The sequence below is a fragment of the Lepidothrix coronata genome, unplaced genomic scaffold (genome assembly GCF_001604755.1).
Source record: "Lepidothrix coronata isolate B3197 unplaced genomic scaffold, Lepidothrix_coronata-1.0 Scaffold137, whole genome shotgun sequence".
Classification (NCBI taxonomy): domain Eukaryota; kingdom Metazoa; phylum Chordata; class Aves; order Passeriformes; family Pipridae; genus Lepidothrix; species Lepidothrix coronata.
Genome location: NW_016690317.1, coordinates 1,235,922 through 1,256,358, shown reverse-complemented (window position 1 = coordinate 1,256,358; position 20,437 = coordinate 1,235,922). Strand labels below are relative to the sequence as shown.

The following is a 20,437-nucleotide window of genomic DNA, read 5'->3' as shown; positions in this document are numbered from 1 at the left end:
ATGGGGTGGTGAGATGGGATCCCACATCCCTGCTTTCTGAGGGGAAGGGAGGGAAGATGGGGTGGTGAGATGGGATCCCACATCCCTGCTTTCTGAGGGGAAAGGAGGGAAGATGGGGTGGTGAGATGGGATCCCACATCCCTGCTTTCTGAGGGGAAAGGAGGGAAGATGGGGTGGTGAGATGGGATCCCAAGGGAGAGGCAGCTCAGCAGGGTCAGGCCAGCTCTGCCTTTCCCTCCTGGGAAGTCTCCCTGGGTGGATTCCCTGCGTGTTCCCGTGGCTCAGGAGGCCTCGTGTCCCTGCTCCTGTGGCAGATCCATCCCCCAGGGTCATCCTGGGAGCCTGGGGCTGTGGGAACGCGGCGGGACGGAGCTTTCATCTCCTGCTCTCTGCTGCTCCGAAGCCTCCAAGAAAAAGCTGTTTTGTTTTCCTCCCGGCTCTCGAGCTGTGCCTGAGCACTGGGAGGACTCTCCCTGAGCCATCCCTGGCCATGCCAACAGGCAGGAGCAGTTGCAGTGCTCGGTTCTTTCAACAGCAGGAGAAGAACCAACCCTGGCTCCTCTCCTTTCCCAGGTTTAGGCTCTTTCTTACTGATCTGGTCTCCCAAAAACCCCAACCCTCATGTGTGGGGATGTGGGCCATGATCTTGTGAGGTGGTTGGTCCCTTCCATTGTAACAAGGGATGGAAAAATCGAGGAGACTTTGGCATTTGTGTCTGAATTACCTCAAACTTGGGATTACATCCACCTTCTCCACGTCTTCCCTGCTGTTTGTGCCTCTTCCCCTGTGGGAGCACAGCGTCCATCCTGCTCCAGGGTGCTGTGTGCCAGCTCCAGCCTGACCTCCAGCACTTGGACCCTTCTCCAGGGATGTCACTGTGACTGTCCCGTGCTCTGCTCTGCTCTGGACTGGTTTAATCCCAGGTTTTGTTGCCTCCCCTTGGCACACCCAGGCCTCCTCCTTGCTCTCTTCTTCCCCGTGGATGTGGTGCAGTGGTTGATCACTAATACTTGCCTGGCAGAAAGCTGCTGTGGGGACAAAGTGTGCTGTGTGTTGATGGGGCTGATGGGTGGTTTGGCTGTCAGGGAGCTCAGGGGAGCTGCTGTGAGATGTGCCTGCAGCACAGCTTCCATCTGAGGTATTCCTGAGCCCTGGAGCTGCACATATGCACCACCACCACCTCCATCCCTTCCCCTTATTGCAACCAGCTGTGGTCTGACTTTGTCAGAGATCTGATAGAGCTCCCTTACCCCTCTTCCCACTCCCTCCACAACCTCCCATTAGTCATAGTTGGGCTGTGCATGAATTGAGATGGTGATAAAGCTCTGATCCCAGACACCAGAGTTGTTCCTGGAGGCTCCAGAGTCCTTCCTGGGGGCCCCAGAGTCGTTCCTGGGGACTCTGTGCTGGGCTGTGAAGACTCTGTGTTAACCCCTCGGTGCCTTCAGGCAGGATTTCCCAATGCCCACGAGCCATCCATCATCTTGGGGCTGACAGAGCTCTTTTGCCTCGAGTAGGGATGGATTTATGACTGTGATGTGTTAGAGATGAAATGGGCTATTTTTTTTTTTGGCTTTTTAACTAGGCAGTGGGCTGAGGAAGACAGTGCTTGTGTTAAGGCCATTTGTGCAGACCTGGGGGTTCTCTGTATCCCACTGGTAGAGCAAAGGGAATGTTATTTTTCCCCTTGTTGTTCGTTCTACTTAAGCTAAAGATTAACTTTGGCAGAGTGACAAGGGGCTTTGTAGTGGCCAAGAAACAGTTCAGTCTGGAAGTTAACAGAAGGTTTCTGACCACTGGGGAGGAGGAGATCATGGAACAGGAATTGGATGATTTTTTAAAGAACAGGTCAGTTGATTGTCTGGTTATATTTGGGTTGCTTTTCCCAATGGTGGCCAAAAAGCACATCCTTGATGTGATGCCAGACAACAGGCAAATCTCAAAGCTTTCAGTCATAGCATGGATTTCTCTGCTGGGCAGGGAGTGGACAGAGACCACCAGCCACTCCTGAAGCCCTGAGCTGATCAAAGCTGCAGCTGCACTGCCAGTACATCAGCAAATATGTGCACATCGTGTCCTTCCCTTGGCTGGGGTGCTGCTTCCAGGGCCAACACAGACCTTTGGGGAAGGCAGAAATATCCTGACCTGTCACACAGTCTCCTTTGCAAAAGGAGGAGGGGGTGGGCAGAGAGAGAAGGGATGATTTTGGGTCGTCTCTTGGCTTTCCACAGTGTTTGCAGAGCTCAGACATCAGAGATGTCCTCACAACACTGAAGCTCGTGGCTGTTCAGGAGGGTTGTGCTGGTTTTGCAGCAGGGTGAGAGCTCCTGGTGTAAATCCAGTTCCTAAGGCAGCACAAAACCAGTAAATCTTGGCTGTTGTGTCTGTGTGGGGGTGAAGCAGAGCTTTGTTCTCCACTGAGAGCCAGTAGGACCCAGGGCTGTGTCTCTTCCCCCAGCTGTGATTTAGAGCTGCTGAGCTGATGGCAGCCCTGATACTCACCACGAAGTTAAAAATAAACCCCTCGAGTTTCTCTGCTGATAATTGAAGCATTCTTTTATTTTTTTTGGTGTGTGTTTTGATGTAGAATCAGGCCAGGTCCTCTCCTCCTCCCCAGCAGTGACCCCCCAAAGTCCCACAGGCTTTTCCTGCTCTCCCAGCAGCTGTTCAGGGTTGGAGATGCTGACTTGCTTGTTTTATTTCACCGTGTCTGGAGGAGATTTTAGAGATCCCACGTGCTCAGATGAAAACCAGGAACACTAAACCTTCAGATCCAAGTCTCTGGTGTCACCCTTTGGGGCTGCTCTGCCTCTGAGCCCTGTTGCTGCTGGACCTGAGGTGCTGGGCTGGAGTGAGGAGCAAACTGAGCAGATGCAGAGGCAGCAGGACCTTTGTTGCTTCCAGGAGGTGCCTCTCCAGCCAGGACAAACTGTTGGTCCTGCTCCTTCCAAAACAAAACACACAAACAAAAATCACAACCCTCAAACAAACAACCAAAAAGTTAATTTTTTTAAAGATCTAGGAATGGGAAAGAAATCCCAGGAACTTGATAAGCATGAACACGTATTAAAGCTCTGGGTACCCCAGGTCATTGAAAACAGTATCCAAAGTCCTAAAAAAGTGAACAGGAGACATTTTTCCATTGTTCCAGGTGATTCAAACTGCTCTAAGTTTCATGACAGCAACACGAGACAGTTGTTTGCAGCTCTTTCTGGTCCAGTAGTTCCAAGTTCCAAGTTGGGATTTTCCTTCCAGTCCTCCCGTGTCCCTGGAAGGTGCTCCTGGTGGGGTTGTGCAGCACCAGTTGCACTAAAGGGGCTGTAGTAACAACTCTCCCCTTCAGCTGCTGCTCCAGAATTTTCCTGGCTGAGATTTCTAACTGGTTTCTGAAGCAGGAGATGCAAACTCAAACGTTTTAAGGGGAAGGGGGTGGATGTCTTGTTTTCATGCCAACCTCTGCACAGCATGAGCATCTCAGGTACCCAGGGAAGCTTCTGTGCCAGCCATTTACCAGTGCTTTGGTTGTCTTTCCCAGTTGACCACGTGGTTCCCGAGCCAGGGACCAGTTTGCTGACAGCATTTGACCAGTGGAGAGAATGGGCAGACAGCAAATCCTGCTGTGACTACTCCCTGCACGTGGATATCACTGAGTGGCATAAAGGTGTCCAGGAGGAGATGGAAGCTCTGGTTAAAGATCATGGTAAGTTCAGGGAAGCCTTTCCCCTCCTTGTTTTATTTTTCATGTGAAGGATTTTACTCTTATACCCCGAGAAAGGGGTTTCAGGCTTGTTCTGGCTCCTTGTGAAGGTCTGGGCAGTTGGTATTGCAGGATAGGGGTTGATTTTCCAGGGGTGATTCTCTTGCTGCTGCCGTGCAGAGCAGCACCTGTGTCCAGTGCAGGCCCTTGGAGCTCATTAGTGCAGGGAGCTGATAATTGCAGCCTTTTAAACTGTTATAAACAAGGGAAGTTCAGGCCCAGAAGGAACAATCCAACTCTGGCTGCTGAAAGTGAAAAGCAGAGTAAAATGACCTCAGAGGTTCTCCCCCTCTTTAATTTCCTCGGCGTTTCATCCGTGGGCTGGAGGAATTTTCCATCCTGTTTGTAGTTTAAAAACCCAGCATTTCACATCCTAGTGAGTGCTCTCCACATGTGCTGGGTCACAGTTTTTACTGGTTCTGAAGGCAGGAGGGGTAAAGTTGACTCAGGAGCACTCCCTGTGTCTGGGGCAGCACAAACACATCACCCCCAGCTTTCCCATTGCCCTCCTGGAGGGAGGGATCAGCCAGGCCCAGTCTCTGCTTTTGTCTGTGATGTGTTTTGGTTGTATTTTTCCTCCTGCAGTGCTGAATCCACAGGAATATTCTCATTCCTGAGGTTTAGTTGTCCCCCTGGCTGGGACATGGGCTCACCCTGGTGTTAACACATCCCCCATAGCTGGGTGCTGTGACCTGGCTGCACACACGCCTGTGCACATTTCCCAGCAGATTAAAGTCATTTATTTGTCTCACTGCTGCTTGCTGGGGGGCTGCTGGAGGGGCTGTGGTTTTTAGCATTACCTGTGCTCTCTCTTCTCCCAGGTGTGAACTCCTTCTTGGTGTACATGGCTTTCAAAGATCGCTTCCAGCTCAGTGACTCTCAGGTAGGAAGGCTTGGTGTTCATTGCTTCTGTCACTGCAAGCACATAAAAGTGTTTAAATTCAATATACTGGGACCTGACATTCTCTTCTGGCTCCAGTCTTTATGTGTGTAACAGAACCTGAGGTTTGCAACAGGACCCAGAGCTCTGGTTGGAAGATTATATTTTTAATTAAAAATGAAAGCCAACCAGCAACGAACCCTGAAAGGCTTGGCTGGGGAAAGCAACAGCAAACCCCTCATTTTGAGAAGTCTGAGGTTTTATTCCAGCTCCCTTGGGGTGGAAGCAGTGGCAGTTTTATGAATTGCTGCTTTATGCCTCTGCACAGAGCAGGACAGTGAGACCTCTGGGTTAATTAATCTGTTTATAAGCTGAAACCCAGCCGGGTCCTGAGATGCTTCCTGCTGTTGGAATTGCTGGGACCTTAAAAAGGAATTCCCCTCCTGTTTGCTGGTCCTGTGGGCACATTTGGGCACATCTGGGCTGTTGAGAGGGGCATTTGATATTCCTGAAGCCGTGGGAGGAGAGGAATGCCTGGGAGTTGTTTGGAGCAGTGTAGGAGGTGCCGGAGTGTCACAGTTATCTCTGATGACTCTGGAAACATTTTAATGAGGGCCCATTGACGGCGCCAGTTGTGGGTTACTCGACCTCAGCCCTCTCCAAGTGATTGCTGGAGTGGGAAATCACACTGCTCCTACCTCCAGCCATTGGATTTTCATGGAGTAACTGCACCCAGCCCTCAAATGTAAGGGGTGTTCTTCATGCCAGGCCCCAGGAAATGAAGGCACGAAACAGCTACAGCTCTGGGAGTTCTTTAAAATCACTCCAGCTGTGGGCTTTTGCTGTTGTTATTTCTTCCTCCAGCGTGGTAAATATTCCAAACCCATTGAACAACCCTTCTCTGCCACATCAGTAACATCCAGCTGCACAAATTAGGGAATGAAGTGACAGGCAGGAAAACGGGTCGTGTCCAGCAAACCGCGTCTTCCATTTCTTAATGCTCCCCCTTCTCTTCAAATCTGCAAAGCCCCGTTTGCTGGAGCAGTCTGGGGCCCAGCCTTTCCTGTGGGAGTGTTCCCATTGGAATAACGTGTGTTCCCTGTCTCCCAGATCTACGAGGTCCTGAGTGTGATCCGGGATATTGGCGCGACAGCCCAAGTGCACGCCGAGAACGGTGACATCATTGCCGAGGTATGGCCTGTTTGTTCTGGGCATTATTCCCTTCCAAATGCTGGGAGGGCTTGAAATTCCCATTCCTTCTTTGCAAAAGGAGTCACCTCGACTGGTAAAAGCCCTGTGGCAGGGCTGAGAGCAGAGCTGGACAGCACATTTTGTACCCCTTGCCACCGAGAAAGGAGGTTTTTGTGGCAGCTTTTGGTTCGTGGTGATGTGGGACATCTCTGCCTTTTTTCCTAAAAGTGAAAAACTGGGTGTGAGTGTCACTGTGTGCCATAAATAAAAAGCTCTGCAATAAATAAGAGGAGTGTGAAGGGATAAAGCTTCACACAGTATCTGGGGTTCTGATGTTTGGGGTCTGTTCGTCCTCCAAACAGCAGCAAAGAAATGTCAATAACTATTTGGATTCAACCTGATCTGCAGCTCATTTTATACACTGTGTTTCAGGCATGCAGAGGATTTCTGTGTTGTCTGTGTAGAAAAGAGCCCACCTGAGTCTTTAAGCCTCTTCCTTTTGGTTTGTGGTGATGTGGGACATCTCTGCCTTTTTTCCTAAAAGTGAAAAACTGGGAGTGACTGTCACTGTGTGCAATAAATAAAAAGCTCTGCAGTAAATAAGAGGAGTGGGAAGGGATAAAGCTTCACACAGTACCTGGGATGCTGATGTTTGGGGTCTGTTCAGCCTTTGAACAGCAGCAAAGAAGAAATGTTAATAATGTATTTGGATTTAACCTGATCTCCAGCTCATTTTATACACTGTGCTTCAGGCATGCAGAGGATTTCTGTGTTGTCTGACTAGCAAAGAGCCCACCTGAGTCTCTGAGCTCAGTTGTCTGCAGTTGCAGGATGATTTTTTCCTGAGAGATCATTTTGCCACCTCTCAGAGATGGTTTTATAGACGCAAATGAGAACTGAAAGTCGAGGGGCTGTGAACCCAGTGCGAAGCAAATCCAGATAAAAGGTTTCCTTGACCTCCTGTGAACAAATCAGCCAGGGCTTTGGGAGCTCTGGTTCTTGTCAGCAAGGGAAGTTGGACAGGACTCTGTTTGCAGGGCCCTGGTGTGATTCTCACCCAGCACAGATGCTGAGGAGCTCACTTGTACCCCTTCCCAACAGCTGTGTGTGCTGCAAGAAAAATTGCTGCTGCCTTAAATCTCTTTCCTGCTCTTTTTTTTTTTTCCCCTCTCTGCTTTAGGAGCAGCAAAGGATCCTGGAACTGGGAATCACAGGCCCTGAAGGGCACGTGCTGAGCAGACCTGAGGAGGTGAGGACTTCCCTGCCTTTGCATTTCCCCCCCCAGTTTATAACATCTTCACACTGCCATCAAGTGCTTCCTGCTGGGATGAATGTGGCTGGAAACAGGATTTCATCCTGACTGTGAACCTTGTTGCTGCAAGGAGTGAGGGAAGAGGCTGAGACACTTCCAGGGATTAACCTGGAAAAAGCTCCTCCCTTTCTGTTAATTATTGGAGATAATCTCTAAAGGCTCTGATCACCCATCAGGTGCCTAAAACGAGGTGAGATGTGTTTGAGCCACAGAGCCCACCATAAACACTGACAGTGGAGGCAGCTGGTGGGACTGGGCACATTCCAGGCTGGAATCCTGCTCTGGGAGCTGTAGGGAATGTTCAACCTGAAGCACAGGTTTACCTGAATCACCAGTTCCTCGGTTCAGCTGCTGCTCAGGAACACTTTAAAATGGAATCCCTGCAGAATGCCACATTCTGATTAATGATGTGGGTTTTTAGGGAGCTAAGCCCTGAAGTTTTTCTAATTTCCCCTCATTTCCAGTCGAGTTTTGAGTGATTAAAGACTCCTGAATTTGGGGTTATGTTGGCAAGATTCTGCCACTGACTTTTCTAGATCCAATCTCTTGAGCTTCTCTCTTGGTCCTTATTTTGTCAGACTTGCAGTGAATCAGCAGGATTTTTTAATGTATGCCCAAATCCTGACATTGTCTTGGGCACTTGCATTGCTTCATTCCTGTAATATTTGTTATTTTGATGACATTTTCACCAAAGGTGGATTTATTTTTTTTTTACACCAAGGGATTAAATGCTTTGTTGAAGGCACAGAAAGGGAAGATAATGCTCAAGTCTCAGCCCACTGCTTTAATAGACTAAACCTTCATATTTCCCCATTGATTTCTCTAGGGGTGAGCACCCCAATCCCTCTAAGTCTTTGAAATAAATCTCAAGGGTAAGAAAGAGCCTTGAAACTTTGCCTTTGAGGCTTGGTTCCCATTGCATTCTTCCTTCCCAGTGGTTCAGTGTCTCTGGGCTGGACACCTCACCGTGGCATTCCTGGTTTGTGGAGCCCATCTGTTCTGTACAAGCAGCTCTTTTTGTTCCTCCAAGTTCCTGGGGCTTTGCTGCCTGCCAGATGTGGCAGCTGGGAGCTGGGGGGGTGAGATCATCCAGCCACACGTGCCCCTCATGCTCCTGCTCTGCTTCCTCCCCTCTCTTCAGACAAGCAGCATCCAGAGGCGTTTCAGTGGGAATATAAATCATTTTTTGGGGGGGGAAATGCTCGACTTGGACAGCAAATGAATCCTCACAGAATTTGTGTGGGATCTTTTGCTTCCTGAATTTGTGAGTGAACACTTGCACTGAGCTTTCCAGTCACCCATCCCTGCATTTTTATTTTATTTTTTTTTTAAATTTAATGTGTTTTTTGGCTTGCACCAGGAGAGTGGGAGCAGATGCTGATACGACACTTGGGGCTCATCTGTGGAGCACCCCCAAAGGAAGGCTGCTCCTGCCTTCAATAATCTGGATATCAAGCTAGCCAAGTCGTGTCTGGCTGCTTCAAAGCTCATCCTTTGTGGAGCAGGAGCTGTAAAGTGGGAGCTGTGTGTTCCCCTGGCTGGTTGATGTGGGCAGAGCTGTGCTCTCCCCCAGCACAGCTGAAAGCTGCCCCAGGACACGTGGCTGCCCCAGATGAGGAGCAGTAAAGCCTCTCCCTGCTGTCCCTCAGTGCAGCTGAGCTCAGCTGTGCTCTGCCCAGAGCTGGGAAGCATTTGATCCAAAATTCTCCTCCTTGGAAGTCATAGGAAGCAGGGCAGGAAACGATGTCATCTGGTTCCCTCCCTCCAAGGTGGGAGTGACTCTGTGCTTTTGAAAACATCCAACTCCCTCCAGGCTGGCTGGTGATAGAGCCCAGATTCCAAGGGTGGCAGCACATCCCTAATTCCTGTTGACTTCAGCAGGAGTGGATGTTTGTTGTGTCCCTCTGGGGTGCTGTTGACACTAGAATTGGCTTGTCATGCTGCCCCTCAGGGGATGTAAAGCCCATCCTGAGCACTCAGTGATGACTGTCATCTGGCTGAAGAGCTGCTTAACTCAGACTCCATCTACACCAAGCTAGCAGGAGTCGTTGAGCAAGTCTGAAATATTTGTGATTAAATCAAAACTCCCACTCATTTCAGCAGGAATTACAGCAGAGTGAGGCATCCAGGCTCTGGCCATGTGTGTTTGTGTCTTGGAGCGTGCACATCTGCATTCCCAGCCTGGCAGGAGTCACTGAGTTAAGGCTTAGGTGTCCCTGCTGACTCAGGTTTAGCTCACCTCGCTCCCCTGGGTTGAGCCAAGGTGACAACGTTCAGCACCTTGTTCCAGCCACCAAGCAGAGCCTGAGTTAAAACCCCACCATCCCAAGTCAGCCTCGCCCATCACTTTCTGGAGAACTCTCCCCCTCACAGCTCAGTTCCCTCTCTGATGACTTCTCCATCATTTTCTTGTTTTTATTTTAGCCACAAAAACGCTGGAAGCACAAGCAGGCCAAGTGCTCCAGGAAATGTCTGTCTTTTTCTTTTTCTTTTTTTTTTTTTTTCCCCCCAATCCAAGAGAACTGCTGTGCTAGGGCTTCTGCTGCATCCTGGTAATTGCAAACATTCCCCTTTGGACTAGTCCTTGGGTTATTGTTATGTGCCTGTCACCATAGCATCTGGGCACAAGGCAGGAATTCAGCAGCCTTGTTCTCTTCTGTGCACAGAATATTCTCCTGCTGCTTTGCAGTTTGGTCAAAAATCTGAGGGGGGTGTTGTTTTATCCCACTGCTTTACATGAGGGGGGAAACTGAGGCACCAGAGTAGAAATGTGACTTCCAGGAGCTGCTTTAATGGGCAGTTTGGTAACAGATGCCACAGCCTGGAAGCCCTGGCCTGGCTGAGTCCCCTCCTTGTCTCTCAGAAGGGACAACTGTGCTTTTCTTGGCTCTGCTTTCAGCCCCTGAGTGCTCCTGGCTGCGACACCCTGAGTCAAACCTCCTGGAACAAACGCCCTCCCTCACAGCCTTTTCCATTTGCCTGGGGCAGCTGGGCCTGAAAATATCCCCTTGTGTGTCCCCCCCTGCCTGGGGGGGTCAGTCACAGAGGCTGGCTGGGGACAGGCTGGGGCTGGGTGACCCTTGGGGCACCAGAGCCCACCACGATGGCTCTGGGGGGGCTGCTCTGCTTTTAAAAGCTCCCAGCTGTTGTGCTGGTGGGTTTTTTTGAGCAGTCCAGCTGCAGACAGGGCGAGTGGTGGCTTTGTCAGGGTGAGCAGAGCTGTGCTGGACACTTGGCCATCAGTGTGGTCCATGCACAGCCCCCTGAGCTGGGGGTTCTTTTCCAGGGGATTCTTTCCCTCCAAGCACAGCATTAGGAGCCAGCAGCCACACAGTCATGGAATGGTTTGGGATGGAAGGGACCTTAAAGCTCACCCAGTGCCACCCCCTTCAGTGGGCAGGGACACCTTCCACTGTCCCAGGTTGCTCCAAACCCCGTCCAAGCTGGCCTTGGACACTGCCAGGGATGGGGAGTCCACAGCCACTCTTGGCAGCCTGTTCTGATTCTGGGACTGATGAGGAGGGTTTGTGGTGCTTGGGCTGCAATAAGTCACTGCAGAGCAGATTTTCACAAGTGCTGGGCATGTTCCAGCCCCTCCAGAGTCCATGGGAGGTGCTGGGAGCCTCTTGCACTTGGGAGTCAGGTGGTGGATTGCTCTGGGTTTGTTCACTCCATTGTTTGCTTGGAAAATGTCTGTGGGATTGCAGGCTCTGCTCTCCATGGCACTGTGAGCATCACCCTGCTGTTAAATCCCTCGTCTGGATCCTTTGATTAGGGGGTGTGACCCATAAAACCCTGCAGGGTGATGCTGATCATCCCGAGGCTGCAGTTCCAACGTTCTGTTCTGCTGAGGTTGATCCCTGTGCCCATGGAAAAGGAAAAGGAGCTGATTTATGGGGTGGTTCACACTCTGTCAGATCCCAAGCCAGAGATTGCAGTGGAAGGTACAATTTAGGAGGCTTGTTTGCAAACGTGGCTCACCAGGGTGTGTGGAGCAGCATCTCCCTCCTGGGGGGGCTGGGCCATGAGTAGCTCTGTTGAGTCAACATTTAGTTGCTTATTTTTGTCTGGGTTAAAGAAGGGGCTTAATCACTTAATGACCCAGAGCAACTGGAGTGTTGGTTTAGCTCAGACTCTGCCTGCTGGCAGAGAAACTCTGGAGCAGCCTGGGAGAAAAGGTGCTGATGAGAGGGGACTGCAGCTTGATGTCGTTCAGTTGCCGTGGTTACACTATAAATTGGAATTTGCAGAGCTGGAGAGGTGGGAAGTGCCTCATCTTGGCCCTGCACGCTCTGCTGTGACCCTCTGAGGGTGCCTGGGCTGTCCCTAACCTGCCTTTGTTCCTCAGGTGGAGGCAGAGGCTGTGAACAGGGCAATCACCATCGCCAACCAGACCAACTGCCCCCTCTACATCACCAAGGTGATGAGCAAAAGCGCCGCTGATGTCATTGCTCAGGCCAGGAAAAAGGGTGAGTTGTTTCCCTCTGAGCTCATGCACTTCAGCTCCCTGCCAGCATCAGCTCCAGCCCCACAGGAAAGGTTTCTTTTGCCAGTGTTATCGTCCAGGCTCTCTTTTAAAAGGTCCCAAGCAACTGCTTCTGTCTCATCTCCCACAGACGAGTGCTCAGTGGTCCTGTCAGAGCCAGGAGCTGTTTCTTCTGTTCATCCTGAGCCTCTCTGTTCACACTCCCCCTCCCACACTGAGCTGCCTTGTTATCCAGAGTCATTCCATGCTGTCTCCATTTAGTGACTCCCCTTGCAGACTGCAACTTCCAGCTGCTGTGCTTTTTCCTTGGTGCTTTCTGCTGATCTTCCCGGGGTCAGAAGTGATTCCAGGAGCCCTGACAGGGATGTTGACTCACTGGCCCTGTTGGATTTAGTTGGAGTAGCCAAAAAGTCCCTGACTCCAGCTGCCCACTGTGCTCCTTGCTTGTGGAATAGATCCTGCTCGTGTGCTGGAGCTCTCAGCCTGACATCCAGGCAGGAATTGGGATCAAGGGGCTGGCTCAGGCTGGGAAGTGCAATCCCCTCTGATAACTCTGCAACATTCAGAGCTGCAGTGGGTGCTGCTGCCTGGTGTCTCTCCTCTCTGGGTGAGGTTTGGGAGGGAGCTGAGCTGCTCTGAGTGGTGCAGGAGCCCTGTCCCTGCTGCCCTGCCCTCGAGGAGGGAGGATTCCCCCCAGTGAGTGCCTGTCTCCTGCTTTATCCTGTGACTAAACCCTTCATTTCTATTTAAAGCAGCTCTGGGTGGGTGAGTAAGCAGGAGGGATGATTTGCCCCCCTCTTTCCTCCCAAGGCTTGGATTTGATTTTATGCACTCCAAATAAGCCTGGATGGATACACAAATGACATCACTTTCCATCTGGGTGTTTGGTGTGAGAAGAGCTGGTTTCCTACTGCAGCAAACAGATTTGTGTCCGTGCATTGGCTCAGGAGGATTTTGGTCCCGTGATTCCTGTGAAGTGAGTTCTGGGGAGGAGGACTGGTTCCCAAGGCATCTCCTTCTGTTTGTGGCGTGGAAGCAGCTCGAGCTCTTTGGGATAAACCTCCCTCTCCCAGCTCCATTGGTGGGGATGGTGCTGAAGGAGGATGTGTTGACACAGCAAAGTGGCTGAATGTTGGATCACCCCAGAGAACAACTGCTGTCGTTGTGCAGCTGAATCCTGTGAGCCAGGGGAGCATCCCTTCCCTTTTCCAGATGAAACACTGGAGGCACAGGCACCATGGAGGGGGAGCATCACAAAAAAACACCTTCTTGGTGCTGACCCCTGACCACTCCAAGTAGAGTGGAGCATTGAGATGAGGTCACAGAAGCCATAAAACACAACCTGGCTCAGCTGGATGTTGTCCTGCCTGTGAAAGGTGCTGGGATTCTCCCAGATGAATGACCCACAGGACTCACTTCACTCAGACTCCTGAGCTAGAACACAAAGTTCTCCTTCAAATTGTGTTTTCTCCTTATAAGGAGAAATTGGGGTATAGATGGTGCACCATTCTCTGTTCCTTTATTTAAATAATTCAATTTAAATGCTGTGCAGTAGCCCAGGAGGGCCACACACACAAGCCTTGCCCTCCCAGGCAACAGAGGAAACATAACTGAAGACTGTCCAAGGCGAAAACAAGCCAGAATTGATTTGCTGAATGGAAAAGAACGAATGTTATTTAAAGCCAGATGTTCCCAGTGGCATTTGTATGGAGGAGATTCCCTGCAGACTCTGTTGCTGGCAGATCTGGGAGCTCAAAACATCACTCCCTGCAGAACAATCCCCCCAATGTCCTGGCCCACAACAGGCCTGCCGTTAATAGCCAGCGTGTGTTTTGCTTTATTCTGATTTCAGAACCCTATTTGTGGCCAGTGATGTCAGAAAAGCCTCTTCCTCTGCTGCTGGAAACCCTCTGACAAAGGCTGTTCCTGCACCTCCTGTGTCAGTGGGGCCCTGGCAGCAGCATGAAGCCAGTTCATCATTTTGCCTCAGCTAATGGACTCTTTCCCAGCTAGTTTAAGACCTCACAGACATAACAGTAGCTCTGGCAGTGCAGTGAAATAAATATATGTGTATTTTCACTCTGCATGGAGAGGTGTAAGACCCCAGTTCTGGGCTTGCCTTTGCCCATCTTCTCTGCCTGAAGGATTCAGGGTTGGTGTCTGCCCTGCCCACATCTCCTGCAGGCAGCTCCAGGCACGTGGAGAGCTCAGCAGGCAGGTGGGTGGGCACAGGGCGGATTTGGGGAGGGTTGCATTTGGTGAGCAGATCCCTGGGGCTGCCAGCTCATGCTGCTTTTGAAGCTGCAGCATCTTGCGTGTGCTTGGTGTGCAGATGGTGCATTCCAAAGGGTCCTGGCCTCGAGGGCTCTTCCTTCATGTGGTTCCCAAACCATCAATGAGCAGGAAGGATGCGCTGGTGGGGAGGGCACTGGGCAGGGTCACAAGATCCAGTTTCATTTCCTAGTTGTGCCACAGGTTTACTGTGAGGGAATCACTCGGTTCCCTGAGCTGAATTTGTGAACCAGGAACACCAATATTTCCCCTCTGCACACAGGAAACTTTCCTGAGAGGAGTTCTCTATGCACAGACCCTGCTCCAAGAAACCCAGCCTTGTTAGAAGGTCTTTTGTACATAGGAATTTATAAAAGTGTTACAGGCTTATTTTTTTCATTCTTTTTCTTCCACATCTCTCCTAGATCAGACTGGATCTCCTCACGCCCTTACAGTTCCCCTCAGCCTCTTTCATAACGTTCTTGGTCCAGGATAAACAAATAAATGAATATAAACAGTAAAATGAATCTTTACACTAACCCTTTCAAGCCAAATTAATCAGTGCCAATCTTAGCAGTTGTGTAAAGGTTTGTGCACATTTTTTCTGCTCCAGGCTCTGATCAGGAGCAGTATCTTTGTTATTATCTTTATTGTTACTTCCAACCCTGCAGCTTGTGGTGGTGGCACAGCCTGCCCACCTTGTCCTCCCTCAGGAGGATGCTTTTTGCCTGGATCCAGGCTGGAGATGCCCCTTCCTTGGTGCTCACAGTGGGTTTGTGTGTGTCCCTGTCCTGTAGGCACTGTGGTGTATGGAGAGCCCATCACAGCCAGCTTGGGGACTGATGGATCCCATTACTGGAGCAAGAACTGGGCAAAGGCAGCAGCTTTTGTTACATCCCCACCACTGAGTCCTGACCCAACCACTCCTGATTTTCTCAACTCACTACTGTCCTGGTGAGTAGAGCTCTCTGTGTTCATGCAGCTGGGAGACAAGAGGGTGAGGAAATAACTGTTGTTACCAACAAGCAAAAAGCTGTTTTGCCTTTAGGAGTAAACCTGTGACAATAAAATGTCTTTATCCTTTCCAGTGGAGACCTCCAAGTGACTGGCAGTGCCCACTGCACCTTCAACACTGCTCAGAAAGCTGTTGGGAAGGACAACTTCACCCTGATCCCCGAGGGAACCAATGGGACTGAAGAGAGGATGTCCATCATCTGGGATAAGGCTGTGGTATGTCACCCATGTCACCCATGTCACCCATGTCACGGGTTCAGAGGTGGCAGAGCTGCAGGAGGTTGTCGTGATCTCCCCCAGACGCTCGTTACTGTCCTGCTGAGTTTTTTCCCCCCTTTTTTTTGGAGTGGTCCTCACCTTGCTCATGCAGTGGCTCCTCTGCTCTTTCCCCAGGTGACTGGCAAGATGGATGAGAACCAGTTTGTGGCTGTGACCAGCACAAATGCAGCCAAAATCTTCAACCTGTACCCGCGGAAGGGCCGCATCGCCGTGGGCTCCGACGCCGACCTGGTCATCTGGGACCCCGACAGTGTCAAGACAATCTCTGCCAAGACCCACAACATAGTAAGGACACCTCCTGCACTGTCCTGCTGCTCCTTTCCTCCCCTCTTCTTCAGTGCCAGGCTGTGCTGCCAAAAACTAGAGCTTGTGACAGCTCAGGGCTTGTTCTCTCCGTGCCCCGAACCCTCTCTGCTCTCACACTCAGTGGCTCAGTTGTGTGGAGCAGAGTGAGCCCAAATGTGAAATCACATGAATACCCAGAGATTCCCCTGGAGCAAAGGGCTGGTCTGCTCTTTCTGAGCGTTGGATGCTTGGATCTGAGCACACAGAAAGCTCTTTAAATCTTCTAAGATGTCAAAAGGCCTCTTAGGACAGTGTGTTGTTTGTGACCTCCAGGCTCTCTAGGAGTGGGAAAGGGAGTTTTTTCCTTTCCTAAAAAAAAAACAAAAACCTTTTCTAGTTGGGGTCAGTGAAGGTTTGTCAGCTCCTGGACACCTTTGCTGGAGATCTGACCCAGCCCCAGTGTCTGAGTGGATTCACAGCATGTCCTGATGTGTGGAGTCATGACTTCACAGGTTAGTTGGCACAGGGAGGTCCAAGGCAGCACCCAAACCAACCAGACCTTCCCCTTGGTTCTTCTGCAGCTTTGTGGTGGCACTTAGAGGCACAATTTGCTGTGTCCACACCTCATACCTGGCCCCTGGAGTGCAAAAGCTGTCCCAGCCTGTGGGAATCCACAGAGCATTCCCAGTGCAAAGGGCTGGTTGGAGTCTCCCCGTGACATTGGAGCCCTGGCTCAGAGAAAGCAGCCACTGTTTGCATTTGTTGACAACTAGTTTCCCTGCTGGCCATGAACCTATGGAATGTTTCCCTGGAAAAAACCTCCTTGTTCTTTTTTCCCCGTGAATGCTTTCATTCACTCTGGAGCTAAAGGAGCAACGTTTTCTTCCACACTTGGGTCCCTGGGCACATTCACAAAGAAACTTTTTTTGTTGTTTTTTTTTTTTTTAAAGGTTTGATTCACTTCCCTGTGACTGAACTCGGTGTCAGAATTGGTCACAGATGGCCTGGCTTCATCCTGCCTCTGCTTAGGTTTCTGACAGGAATTCCAGGGGTCTGGTCACTTCAGGCACCTCAGAGGTGCTTCCAGACTCCTTCCAGTCTGGAGAGGAATGACTTAGAGAGGAGGGAGCCCAGGCAGTCACTGCTTTTAGGTGCCAAATTTAGTGCTCTGAGCCTGGTTTTGTGCTTAGGAATGGCTTGGAGAGTAGCTGGGTGGGTGGAATGTTTGAAAATCATTGCTCTTTAGTGGCTGTTGTCTTTGGGGAATGACCTGAGCTGTTCACATCTCCCAACACAGAACTCAGAGACTTTCTCTCCTGTGGATGTGCCCCTCTGCAGTCAGGATTCACTCTGTGATTTAGACACAGATCTGGGTGAGGCTGAGGGAGAACCAGCTCCATTCAGAAATACTTCTGTCTGCAGACCCCCCCAAAGCTCTGACAGCACGTGAGAGATCAGCTGTGGCCAAAGGCTGCAGCCTTAAACTGGGCCAACACCAGGGAGGGTGAAGGGCCTTGTTTCCAAGAACTTGAAGGGCTGTCTGAGGGATCACAGCTTTTTCTTTTTTTGCAAATCCATCTCTGACCTCCGCCCCTGGTATTGTGCCTGGCATCACCCCTGAAGGGTCTGGAGAGGTTTAGGTTGGACAGCAGGAGGAATTTCATCACAGAAAGGGTGTTTAAACTTTGGAAGGGGCTGCCCAGGGAGGTGGTGGAGTCCCCACCCCTGGAGGTGTCCCAGGAATGGCACTCAGTGCTCTGGGCTGGGGGACAAGGTGGGGATCGGGCACAGGTTGGACTCGATGGGCTGGCAGATCTTTTCCAACCTAGATAATTCTGTGATTCTGTATTTTTTGGTATCTCATGCTGCACAAATGCCTTGTGTTAGAAGAGAAAGCGATACAAGTGATGCCTTTGGAGTCCAGGAGTGCTGGGTTGGTCAGATCTGGAACAAAAGGCCCTTTGAGAGCAGGCACGGGGTGCTGTGGCACAGGGAGCCCCAGTCATTATGTGGCCTTGGATGATTGTTACTTTTTTAAACGTTCAAGCAAGTTACAGATATTTCCCAAGAATTCACACTGCTCTTGCCACTCTCTGGCAAGGAAACCTTGGGAGCTAGAGAGGGAGATGGTGTTGTTCTTGGAACCAGCCTGATCCATAAGCTCCTGACCAAGCCTCCTCCTTTGCCACCACAAGTTTTTTCAGGCTGGACCCGGTTCAGGGGCGGTTTAACCGCTGTCCTGGCTCATTGTACAGCTGCAGTCAAGCCTGTCCACACTTATAACACACTTCAAGGGCAAACTCCATCATTAACTCAGTAAAAAAGTCCTGGATTTGACTCAGATGGTCACTAGAGTAACAGTCCCCACAGAACATGGTTGCATCTCCTTCCAGGAGGCTCCACGGGTGTGACATTGGCAGTGATTCCTTTAAAACTTCCCTTTTTTCCTTGGTGTGGTGTTTCCAATCCTGTTAATTGAGGATGAGCAATCCCATTAGAGTAAAACAAGATTGTCCTGGCCCCTGAGCCATCGACCAAAACTTGGGTTTGAAATAGAGATTTTCAGAATGATCACTATTTTTAATATGAAGCTTAGGTGAAGCTTTATCGGGCTCCTAAATCCCCTGCAGTTCACAGGAGAGAGGTGCCTAAACGCATTTAAACAGAGAGGTTTTTCCTCTTGCCCTGTGGCTGCCATATGGTTTTATGTGGGATTTTGGGAAGGAATTCTTCCCTGGGAGGGTGGGGAGGGGCTGGGATGGAATTCCCACAGAAGCTGTGGCTGCCCCATCCCTGGAAGTGTCCAAGGGCAGGTTGGAGCAACCTGGGCTAGCGGGAGGTGTCCCTGCCCATGAGATGATCTTTAAGGTCCCTTCTAACCCAAACCATTCTGGGATTCTTTATGAATCTTGCTCCAAAGGAACTTTTGCCTTAATAAATCCTTACTAATTTCAGGCTGATTAAGACCAGCCTGTACGGCCTCCTTGTAAATCCCAGCATGCACAGCTCAGGTCAAAGCTGTGTTGAGTTTGCTTCCACCTGCCCTTAGAAGTGAGGCAGTTGGTGTGAGCAGTGGTTGCTGCTGCCAGCCCAGCTCTGCTGGGGGATGTGTTTGCCTGACCTGCTGTCCCCGTGTGTTGCAGTCCCTGGAGTACAACATCTTCGAGGGCATGGAGTGCCGTGGCTCTCCCCTGGTGGTCATCAGCCAGGGCAAGATCGTGCTGGAGGACGGCAACCTGCACGTCACCGAGGGCTCGGGGCGGTACATCCCCAGGAAACCCTTCCCAGACTTCGTGTACAAGCGCATCAAGGCCCGGAGCAGGGTGAGTGAGGGCTGGGAGTGCAGGGTGGGCTCTGGAGCCGGGGAGTGCAGGGCTGGGAGTGCAGGGTGGGCTCTGGAGCAGGGGAGTGCAGGGCTGGGCTGGGAGTGCAGGGTGGGCTCTGGAGCAGGGGAGTGCAGGGTGGGCTCTGGAGCAGGGAAGTGCAGGATGGGCTCTGGAGCAGGGGGAGTGCAGGGCTGGGCTGGGAGTGCAGGGCTGGGTTCTGGAGCAGCAGGAGTGCAGGGCTGGGTTCTGGAACAGGGGGAGTGCAGGGCTGGGCTCTGGAGCAGGGGAGTGCAGGGTGGGCTCTGGAGCCGGGGAGTGCAGGGCTGGGAGTGCAGGGTGGGCTCTGGAGCAGGGGGAGTGCAGGGCTGGGCTGGGAGTGCAGGGCTGGGTTCTGGAGCAGGAGGAGTGCAGGGCTGGGCTGGGAGTGCAGGGCTGGGTTCTTGGAGCAGGGGGAGTGCAGGACTGGGAGTACAGGGCTGGGTTCTGGAGCAGGAAGAGTGCAGGGCTGAAGCAGGGTGAGTGAGGGCTGGGCTCTGGAGCAGGAGGAGTGCAGGGCTGGGTTCTGGAGCAGGGGGAGTGCAGGGCTGGGAGTGCAGGGCTGGGATCCAGAGCAGGAGAGTGCAGGGCTGGGATCCAGAGCAGGGGGAGTGCAGGGCTGGAGCAGAGTGAGTGAGGACTGGGAGTGCAGGGCTGGGCTCTGGAGCAGAGTGAGCGCAAGGCTGGGCTCTGGAGCAGCAGGAGTGCAGGGCTGGAGCAGGGGGAGTGCAGGGCTGGGAGTGCAGGNCAAGGCTGGGCTCTGGAGCAGCAGGAGTGCAGGGCTGGAGCAGGGGGAGTGCAGGGCTGGGAGTGCAGGGCTGGGTTGTGGAGCAGCAGGAGTGCAGGGCTGGGCTCTGGAGCAGGGGAAGTGCAGGGCTGGGCTGTGCCAGGGGGTGGAAAACAGCTGCTGTCCCCTGGCTCGGCCACGCTCCTGCAACAGGGAATGTTCCCTGGACAGGAGCCACATCTGGCTCTTTGCTCTTTCGCTTTTGCTGTTCACTTGAGTCAGTGCAGGAACATGCTTTGGGTTGAGCTTGCATTTGCTACAAAGTGTATTTCTAATAATATTTTTATTTCTAATAATAGTGTAATTTTTAATAATATTTTTATTTTAATAATATTTCAATTTTAATAATATTTTTATTTCTAATAGTATTTTTATTTTAATATTTTTATTTTAACAATATTTTTATTTTAATAATATTTTTATTTTAACAATATTTTTATTTTTCATAATATTTTTTCACAATATTTTTATTTTAACGATATTTTTATTTTAAATGGTATTTTTGTTTTTAATAATATTTTTATTTTTAATAAGATTTTTATTTTTATAGTTTTAATTTAAATAATATTTTTATTTGAATAATATGTTCTTTCTAATATTTTTATTTCTAATAATATTAAAAGAATATTTTTAACATTATATACTTATATATTATATATGATATATTTAATAGTTTTTGTTACTATTTTAATGATATTTTTATTTTCTTAATGTTTTATTATACTAATATTTTAATAATATTTTATTTTTATTTTTAATAATATAATTTATTTCTATATCATCTTATTAATATTCTACAACATATTAATAACA

At 50.4% G+C, this 20,437-nt stretch overlaps 1 protein-coding gene across 1 annotated transcript in view; it reads left to right on the top strand.

The window, feature by feature from the left end:
- DPYSL2 (dihydropyrimidinase like 2) overlaps nucleotides 1–20,437 on the top strand; it is a 60,875-nt gene that overhangs the window by 32,884 nt on the left and 7,554 nt on the right. Inside the window, exons 5-13 of the mRNA XM_017827326.1 lie at nucleotides 3,536–3,700; nucleotides 4,579–4,640; nucleotides 5,748–5,828; nucleotides 7,009–7,077; nucleotides 11,489–11,609; nucleotides 14,695–14,851; nucleotides 14,986–15,127; nucleotides 15,305–15,475; nucleotides 18,619–18,798. Coding sequence (XP_017682815.1) covers nucleotides 3,536–3,700; nucleotides 4,579–4,640; nucleotides 5,748–5,828; nucleotides 7,009–7,077; nucleotides 11,489–11,609; nucleotides 14,695–14,851; nucleotides 14,986–15,127; nucleotides 15,305–15,475; nucleotides 18,619–18,798 — 1,148 coding nt within the window. The remainder of the gene's footprint in view (nucleotides 1–3,535; nucleotides 3,701–4,578; nucleotides 4,641–5,747; nucleotides 5,829–7,008; nucleotides 7,078–11,488; nucleotides 11,610–14,694; nucleotides 14,852–14,985; nucleotides 15,128–15,304; nucleotides 15,476–18,618; nucleotides 18,799–20,437) is intronic.